General features: G+C 47.4%; 1 protein-coding gene across 2 annotated transcripts in view; it reads left to right on the top strand.

Moving 5' to 3' along the window:
- The first annotated feature begins 107 nt into the window (after nucleotides 1–107).
- The window catches only part of NMNAT3 (nicotinamide nucleotide adenylyltransferase 3), a 113,242-nt gene continuing 103,610 nt past the window's right edge, over nucleotides 108–9,739 (top strand). Inside the window, exon 1 of one of the 2 annotated variants that reach the window (XM_024769050.1) lies at nucleotides 108–352. Coding sequence is in view for 1 of the 2 variants with exons in the window: in XM_024769049.1 (XP_024624817.1) it covers nucleotides 484–730 (247 nt within the window). In the remaining variant the exon portion in view is untranslated. Of the gene's footprint in view, nucleotides 353–383; nucleotides 731–9,739 lie in introns of those variants that run through there. The other variant, XM_024769049.1, reaches the window with a different exon arrangement.

The following is a 9,739-nucleotide window of genomic DNA, read 5'->3' as shown; positions in this document are numbered from 1 at the left end:
GGGTTTGGGGGAAAGGGGCGGGGCGTGGGACGCGGTCTCTTTAGGGCCCGCCCCCGGCGAGGAAGTCGGGCGCCGCGGTTTCTCTCTGACTCCGCCCACCTCGGGGGAGCCCTTGCGGTGCAGAGTCTAGTTCGCCTTAGGCCCTCTTCCCACCGCGGGGGTAGGAAGGGCAGGTGACTGGCTGCCCCACCGTAAAGGACGGTGCGTGCTGAGGCCTGGAGCGGTCCTCACCTGGCCTTGGGTGCGGGGCCAAGCGCGGGCGGAGAGCCCCGGTTTGGCGCCGCCGGGCCTACAGTCCCCTACAGTCCCCAGAGGCTCGCCGAGTGCCTCTGCGGAGCCGCGCGACGCGCAGGTAAGCGCAGCCAAGGCCGGGCCTGTTCAGCCCACCTTTGCCCTGTTGGGCGCCCGCCGAGACCTGGCCTGCACCGCACCGGGGCGACAGGTGGCGGCGGGGTGCGGAGCTCGGTAACCCGTCTGGGTCGGATGAACCCCAGAAATCCTCCTGTCTACAACTGGCGCCACCCATTCTCGCCACAGCGTTATCGACCTAACCGCAGCACCCCTGTGGCTCAGACCCGAGCCCATCTTCAGCACTCGAGCCCTCAACAAATGCAAATAAGGATCCCCCAAATCCTGCATGCCGTTGAGTGCCCGACACTGGGCTCAGTGCTGGGGGGTACAGTGCGGTCCAACGAACGTAGTGCCCAACCCCCGTGGAGCTCGCAGTCTGGTAAGAGAGACCCACAGCAAATAGGTAATCTCCACATGTGAGTGTAAAAGTTAAAACTGAAAGATCTGTGAAGATAGGAAGTGCAGGGTGCTGGGAGAGCGTTTAGCCGGTGGTCCCCATCTATAAAGGATGCTGGAGCTCACACTTCAGTATGAATGGCAGGGTCCCAAGGTGGAGAACGATGGAGTAAACACACTAGTTGGGAGAGAGTGTGGCTTGTTTGAGAAAAGGAAGGTCCTGCCCACTGAAAGCAGGGAGCAAAGCAAGTTTCCTAACTTCCTCCTCTGTAAAATGGGACTGTGCCTCCCCATTGACGATTGAGACTTTGCATGTAAATGACTTAGTGGTGTTCCAAGCGTGCAGTAAGTGAAGTGAAGGTGAAGATTTCTGTGGATGGATCAGGTTTTAATCTGGGCCGAACGCAGAGTGCTGCCCCTGGGCACTCACTTCCCCTCTCCTGGAGTCCTGTCTCCTTGTCTGAGTAGAATCTCTCAAACAGCTTGTTCTCTAAAATGATGCCTGCTTTAGTCATTCATTCTTAAAATATTTAACTGGTGCCCACTTTACACTGGCCTTGCCCTCATGGAGCTCATGCAGGGTGGGCCAGGTGAAGTACACTGGTAGTCCCAGCCGTGGTGCTCTGGAGCCCAGAGGAGAGAGCCTGATCCAATGGCCTTGCCAGAGAAAGCCTCCTGCTTCCGTCAGGGCCAGGTATACATTTCCCAGAAAGGCTCACCTGTTAGTGCCAACACCGTGAATCCCCTGAGAACATAAGGCTCACACTCCTCCACTGAGCATGTTATTTCCTTATTTTTATTGGTGGCATCACCCCCCAAAACTGGCCAGAAAACTCCCAAGAGGCAGCAACCCTACTGGTCCCTTGCTGAGGACCCCCAGGGATTTAGGAGAGGTTTGGAAGCTTCAGAAAACACCTGGCTGGTGACTGCTTGGTATATTTTATTGGCTTGGATGATGCCAATTCCTTCTCTGGCTCGGTTTATACTGTTGGTGGAAACTGCGGATTTGCTCCATGAAAACAGGCCGGGAGGCCCAGAGAGTGGAGAACACAGTTGAGAGAAGAGTCTGGCACTGTTTGTGAGTAGGGGTAAAAAAAAAAAAAGCAGAGGACAGGTGTTAATAGAAGGGTGCTGGGGGAAGAAGAGGGGGAGAGGGCAGGCTTTGTGGCAATGCCACCTGCGGAGAGCAAAAGGAGAGCAATGGGTTAGGCACTCACAGACCTGGGTTCAGGTTCTTATTTGTTACTTCCCAGCTCTGTGCCTGACCCTGGGCGAGTCACTTATTATCTGATTGTGCAAGCTTAAGACAGTGCTTGGCATCTAGTTGGCCCTGAAGAAATGTAACCTCCCTCCCTCTTCCCCTAAATGAACTAAAATAGGAGTAATAATAGTGCCTACCTAACACGGTTATTATGGGGATTTCATGAGTTAATGTACCTAAGATACATAGAGCAGTGCCTGACATGTAGAAGTTACTGCTGCTGTTGCTTTGGTTATTATTCCTTATTCTGGGTAAAAATTGGTGAAACAAGGCAGGCAGAATATAGGAGGTGGGGGTGAGAGGTTGGTTCTGAGGAACTGTGCAGGGTGATTAGTGGGGGAGTTGTGTTATCTGTTGGCAGTGGTTTTACCGGAAAGCATCAGCCCTGGAGGGAAAAAGCCGTGTTCTGGGTGATAAAGGGCCTCTTGGGCTGCCAGGCTGTCAGAAGGCCTGAAGACTCAGGCCAAAGAAAAGACAGCAAAAGCGTGGGGGGAAAACTAGGGTTGAAAAAGATCCAGCGTTGTCTTGTTTGGGTTGTCCCTAACCCACAGCTGGGTGTGGGTCCCTGGTGAGAAGCTGCCCCTGTGCCATGCTGACCCCTGCCCTCCTATGGATATGGTAATTGCCTGAGACTGGTCCAGGAGCTGTGGAATCCAATTCTGTAAGCCCTGTACCTAGCAGAATACTGGGCCCATAATGAATGCATGAAAGAATGAATGAATGAATGAACGAATGAACAAAGGAACCTAAACCCACAGATCAAATTTCTCAATGTGCAAGTGTGCTGTTAAAAGAAGGGAGTATGGGGCTCCCCTGGTGGCGCATCAAAAAAAAAAAAAAAAAAAAAAAAAAAAAAGGGAGTATAAAGATAGGGAGAGAGAACTAATGTTTTTAGGCCCTTGCTAAGGGCCAAGCATTTTCATGTATGTTGCAGCTTAGTGATGAACACTGCAGCTTTGGAGTCAGATGAAGCGGCCTGTGTGACCTCACATGCATGACAGAAGCTCTCTGAAGTACAATTTTGCATCTGTAACCTGGGACTCATTGTCCCTCATTTGTAGGGCTGTTATGAGCAGTCAGTAATGCTCATATATAAGTGTGTGGTGTGCCGTCCTCAATGCACAGCACAAGGTCTGGGAAGTACTCAGTCAATAATAGCTGCTGCTATTATTATTATATTGATGAATCCTCCAGTGCTGTCCACTGTGATGAGGGAACGGAAGGCCACAGACACAGATGGGTGGCGTTGATTCTGAGCTCTGTCCCATCTGGAAGCAGAGGTTCTCTGCAGACGCTAACCAGACAGCTTTACGTGCATTTCATGCATTACTTAAAGCACTTGACTATGTGAAACCTTAAAAGGAAAAAAACTGCAAAATTATAATTTATGTGTCTTTCAAGTTCAGGTATTTTATCATCTAGATAAATCTTCCGTGCAACTATGTTAAACCACTTTGGGCTGTCGAAGCTTTTAAATAAAGTGGTTCATCCTGACCAGTGTCTGTCTTTGCTCATTTATCATAGTTCCCTTGTAAAGACAGACAGATCCCATTTTGCAGGGCAGGCCTCAGGACGGCAGCTCCTGCCCCACCGTTTTAGCTGTGTGGTTCTGCTAAATCACAGTGGACTTGTGACTCCCTCATCATTGTCTCTCTCATGTACACATAGACCCACAGCACCAATCTTGGAACTAGGAATAGAAGGGCGCTCTGTGGCTAGTGTGAATCTGGGGAAATCAACTCTGGGGAAATCACAGGTTCTCAGTGATGGGTTTGGGGGGTGAAAACGCCTTGGATGAAGGTGGCAGCGTCTTCTAGAAGTCAGGGCTATCTGCCCTTTCTGCCATCTCTGGGTCTGGCCTCCTGCCCAGTAAAGGTCTGATCTGCATCCCCGTGCCTTCCTGCTGTCCCTGTCTCTGGCCGCATCTGCCCCAAAAGCTGGAACCCCTGCAGCACCTGCAGGGGCACAGCCTATTGCAGGGAAGCCTTTCCGAAACAATCCTGCATTCCCATGGTCCCACTGGGCACCTCTGCTGGGCATGACTTTTCCAGCTACCCTGGCATTACCTCCTCTGTGGGCTGTGAGCGCTTCCACAGCTATTGGATTGAGCACCCCTGGTACCCAGCACCATGTCTTGTTCATTATCCTCCCTCCTTCTCTCCCTTTCTTCCTTCTGTACATTCTCAGGCAGTGTCCTGGGGATTAGAATGCTGAGACAAAGTGACACAGTCTCCACCCTCCTGCGGCCCAAAGACATCATGAGACAGATTATTGGTAAAGACAGAATTAAGCACATGACCACACACACAATGTCAAGTTATAAACCAGATTAACTGCCATGAATGAGAAGCCTGGCATGCCAGGAGAACGCATAAAGGTGGGGTAGATATAGAGATTTTGTCAGTATTGATATAGATAGAGGGGGCCCGGAAATGTTGGTTGGAAGCTTATACTGAATTATTTATGTACCTTTGAAGACTGTTGGATAGTATTCTTCTATGAATTGTGGCAAACAATATTTTATGCGGCCAAAGTAATCTTATGAGAATGTGTACTTTAAAAATCACTGAGCTTTGGCTTCAAAATGGGAAAATAATGCTAATGCTCCAGTTTCCTTAACCCTTTAGAGGTACAGAGCCCCTCCTTGGATGTTGTCTCACTTGTGCTAGCTCTCAGAATCTCTCATACTGGCTGGCAGCAACATACAGGTGTCCAGCTCACCTGGGGTAGATTGGGCATGGTGGGCATTGAGGCCCTCTCCCTTCAGAGTAACAGGGACCACCAAGAGCTTATATTTTTTCTCCTTCTTTGGTATCTCTGGGCACATCAGGCTGAGGTTCTGGCATAGATGTTACGACATTGTGTCTAGAGACCTGTCATTTGAGGGGAAAGAAGGGCAAAGCTGACTGTTCTTGTCTGGGTGTGTGGAGGACACCTGTCTGCACACAGCTGAGGGAGGGCGGGATAGCTGGCAGCGACCTACCCCTTCAGAGCCCCGCCATCGCAGCGTGGTCCCTTGTCAGGACCCAGCGTCCTCCGGAGGCACACCACGCCTACCTTCAAGCCCGGTCAGTTCCTCTGAGAACAAAGAGAAAATCACACTCAAAGTCCAGTTTTAAATAAGACATGATCCAAACAGCCCCAGGAAGCATTCTCTCTCCATGACTAAATATTATTAGAGAGTTATTTGATTTATTTGGCCAGCGCTGATGACAAAATACAGCTTCGATCCCCACCTGTCTCAGAGGTAGACCTTATTACCAGAGGTGAGCTGCCGTCTGCCCTGAAGCAAAGGAAGGAAAGTCGCATCGCTGTGCAGAAATTGAGCAGGCCTCCGCGCCAGTCTTGGTGGGGTTGGGCTTGACCACAGTATTCTCAGGGTACAGGTCTAATAGGCTTGTAATCGTGTGGCCCTGAGCCATGGAGAAAAGAAGTGGCTCTGGAAATCTGCCTTCCATAAGGCTGACACACAGGGACGGTATTTATTGCCTCTAGGAAGTGCATGTTAAGGGGTAGGTATTTATGAAAAGGGTTCTAAGGAGTAAATGTGCCCATCAGTCAGCCTGGAACTTTTTAGAGCTCCTAAGATGGTTTTAAATTAGAGCCAGTCTTCCTTCCTGCCTTCCGCCTTCCTGTCATCAACCCCCTCCCTTGCTTCCTGTTATAAAAATGAACTGTCAAGGCAGGACACAGCCCAGGTAGGAGTGTGGGAACTCTCTGGACTTGCAGAGTTCACGTATTCGAGGCAGATGTGTGAGGGTTAGCGCCTTGATTCCAGTCCTTCCCACCTAGTTACCGCACTGGGAAGACAGGAGTGTGGAGCAAGGCTGAGCAACAAAGTCAACCTAATTGCCCCTAACCACGGCCACCAGCTGCTCTGCTCTCAGCCAGTCTGCTCGCCAAAAACGGTGGGCAGTTGTGGGGGGCGGGGGGAAGAATGATGAAAACAAGTGATGGAAACTAAGCTCAATTGGGGCCCAGTAAGTGGCATATGGGAGAGAATGAATGTCAGTGTCAGGGAATCCCACCAGGCCAGGTAAAGAGCAGGCTTTAAAAGGCTAGAAGTTTCTCTGTGAGCAGTTGATCATTAGAACAGAATGCCTTTTACACGAATTAGTGTGTAGGAGTCTAACTTGAAATTATGATTGACCTTCAAATGTTCATTTTAAAGATCAGAAATTGGTGTTTATTGCATGAACCCTAGACTTAGTATCAAAGACTGCTTTGCTTTTTAATTCTCCCGTCGGGCCTTCTTCTGTGTAACACTTTTTAAAATTTAATTTAATTCTTTTTAATACAGCAGGTTCTCATTAGTTATCTGTTTTATACATATGAGTGTATACATGTCAATCCCAATCTCCCAATCCATCCCACCACCACCCCTCCCCGCTTTCCCTCCTTGGTGTCCATACGTTTATTCTCTATATCTGTGTCTCTATCTCTGCCTCGCAAACCGGTTCATCTGTACCATTTTTCTAGATTCCACATATATGCGTTAATATATGATATTTGTTTTTCTCTTTCTGACTTCACTCTGTATGACACTCTCTAGGTCCATTCACGTCTCTACAAATGACCCAATTTCGTTCCTTTTTATGGTTGAGTAATATTCCATTGTATATATTACCACATTGCTTTATCCATTTGTCTGTCGATGGACACTTAGGTTGCTTCCATGTCCTGACTATTGTAAATAGTGCTGCAGAGAACATTAGGGTGCATGTGTCTTTTTGAGTTACGGTTTCCTCTGGGTGTATTCCCAGCAGTGGGATTGCTGGGTCATATGGTAGCTCTATTTTTAGTTTTTTAAGGAACCTCCATACTGTTCTCCATAGTGGCTGTATCAATTTACATTCCCACCAACAGTCCAAGAGGATTCCCTTTTCTCCACACCCTCTCCAGCATTTGTTGTTTGTAGATATTTTGATGGTGGCCATTCTGACCGGTGTGAGGTGATACCTCGTAGTTTTGATTTGCATTTCTCTAGTAATTAGTGATGTTGAGCAGCTTTTCATGTGCTTCTTGGCCATCTGTATGTCTTCTTTGGAGAAATGTCTATTTAGGTCTTCTGCCCATTTTTGGATTGGGTTTTTTTTTTTTAATATTGAGCTGCATGAGCTGTTTATATATTTTGGAGATTAATCCTTTGTCTGTTGATTCGTTTGCAAATATTTTCTCCCATTCTAAGGGTTGTCTCTTCGTCTTGCTTATAGTTTCCTTTGCTGTGCGAAAGTTTTTAAGTTTCATTAGGTCCCATTTGTTTATTTTTGTCTTTATTTCCATTACTCTAGGAGGTGGGTCGAAAAAGATCTTGCTATGATTTATGTGAAAGGGTGTTCTTCCTATGTTTTCCTCTAACAGTTTTATAGTGTCCGGTCTTACATTTAGGTCTCTAATCCATTTTGAGTTTATTTTTGTGTATGGTGTTAGGGAGTGTTCTAATTTCATTCTTTTACCTGTAACTGTCCAGTTTTCCCAGCACCACTTCTGTGTAACTTTTATGATGCTATTGGTCAACCTCGTCTTCATATTTTTGTGTGTGTGAGAAAGAGGATGCCAGTTTCTGTTACCCAGTTTGTATTTTATGACTAATCCAAGGCCTGTAGATGATGAAAGTACGGGGGCTTCCTGTTTCAGATGTCACTGAATTGCTACCTTTTGCTTCTGGAATTCTGTCTTAAGAAAATAATCTGAACATTGGAAAATGCCACTGTATGAAGATGCGTCATTATTTATAATGGTGAAAACTTAGAAGTGACTTGAATATCCAGTATAGGAGGGTAGTCAAGTTACAGAACACCAGGTTGGTTGAATATTTAAAAATAGGAAGATTAGTAATGAGAAAAGTCATTACCCGCTCAGTGAACAGAATACTGTTACATGAAAGATGTGTTCAGGAAAATGGTCTGTGAGGGTTGCCTCAAGGGGACAAGAATTGCATTTGAACAGTGGGACAATGGATAACTTTTTTCTATATTTTAAACTTTCTATATTGTTTTATTACTCCTGTAAAATCTTTTTTTAATTCTAAAGCGAGCCAAGTTCAATAATGATCTTTATGCTGTTTGCAATTTTAAGGTCACTGCATTTGTGGCCTTATCCTGATTAAATCTTTTACTCAACAGTTTGTGAGGCCAGGCTTCGCTCCCTGCCTCGGTGTCTCTGGTCGAGGGACATCCTCTGGGTCCACTGGCTGAGTGGCCAGGAGATGTGCTCCCTCTGGCTGTGTAGACTTAGATTCTCTGGGTCTTATAAGTTGGCGGAGGCTACTGCCCCTCCCTGCCCTGCAGCCTCATACCCCTCTGCCAGTCTCTCTCATCCCTGTTCCCCACCTAGTCCCCAGTGGTGGGGTAGGGATGGGGGGTTTGGGTTTGCAACCTTTGGGGGCTTCATTGGTAAAGTTTCAGCAAACTCTGCCCCCCGGCCCCAAACACACACTCACTCCCTAAGTCAGCAGTGGCCCCGGGGCAGCCCTACATCACTCTGGCTTCTTGTCCTGCTTAGGCCTTGGTACTCCCGTACCTCAGGGCCTGGGTTTTACATTCTTGATGCCAGCTCTCCCAGTGTCGGCCCTGTCCCCCTCCGTCCTCTGCTGCCCAGTGCTGGCAGGGGCCTAGTACTTGGCCAATGGTACGTCCTAAAGCAGCAGTTCTCATACTCAGCTGGCCATACGTTGGGAAATCATGGCACGTGTCCTTATTTGAGACAAGGATTTGAGTCTGTGTGGTTTATTTGGAAGGAAATCCCAAATAAAGAAGGGGAATAAGGAAGTAGGGAAATGAGCCAGAGAGGCGCACCATCGAGCAGGTCACCAGCGTGGACCACTGGAGTTTAAACCTGCTGGGAGTTTCCGGCAGCCAGTGTGTAGAGCACCCATTCCAGAATTGGCCTCTCCTGGGGATCGGCGGCTGGGTATATACACACCCTTGTGATCCGTCATTGGTTGAGCAAGGCTCCTTAGGGGAAGCGAATTCTCTGCGACTTCCTGCAGCTTCCAGTCACCAGGTAAAGCGCCAGGGCAAAGGGATGCATGTGCTGACTCACAGAAGACGCTGGCTTGCTCTAAAACCATGAGTCCTGAGAGCTCAGGGCATAGCACGGACAGCGTCTGCTGTGCCATTCTTCCCTAAACACCATGAACGTGATCAGTGCACTAAACTGAAAATAACCAAATCCATAATTCTGTGCTGAATCAGACCTGTTTATACTCAGTTGAAGACTACCTTAAGAGTAGCCAACCTCAAAGTTTATGAAAACTCATGGGAAGAAAACCTTAGATAAGAAGAATATTACCACTCTTTTCCCTGTGAGTTGGGCTAGACTACCAATATTTGATTTAAGGGGCAGAACTCTAGTATTCTGCAGCCATGCACTTTGAGACCCAACACTTTAAAAGACGGCCTGAGGATATAATAAGAGTTATCTTTATTTTGGCAATGTTTCCCCCTCTCTTGTAGCTTGATTTTTTTTCTGTTATTTTTCAAGTGTAATACATTAAGATGACCTTAAAAGAAAAATTCATTGGGAGAAAACACTGAACCTCATTTGTATCAACCCATAATTATGTCTCCAGTGCCGTGTTTTAATATTAATGCTGGATTCACCGTACTGACACTGATACCAGAGGATGGGAGAGAATGTCTGTAGTTATGGCTTTAGACACTGTGATAAATGTTTTGTAGTCATTGCCTTTATATAGAAACACTCCATCTCCAATTAAAGATTTAGTAA

The sequence above is a fragment of the Neophocaena asiaeorientalis genome, unplaced genomic scaffold (genome assembly GCF_003031525.2).
Source record: "Neophocaena asiaeorientalis asiaeorientalis breed wild unplaced genomic scaffold, Neophocaena_asiaeorientalis_V1.1 scaffold118, whole genome shotgun sequence".
Taxonomy (NCBI): domain Eukaryota; kingdom Metazoa; phylum Chordata; class Mammalia; order Artiodactyla; family Phocoenidae; genus Neophocaena; species Neophocaena asiaeorientalis.
Note: the sequence above shows the minus strand (reverse complement) of the source record. Positions and strands in the feature narration are given on the sequence as shown.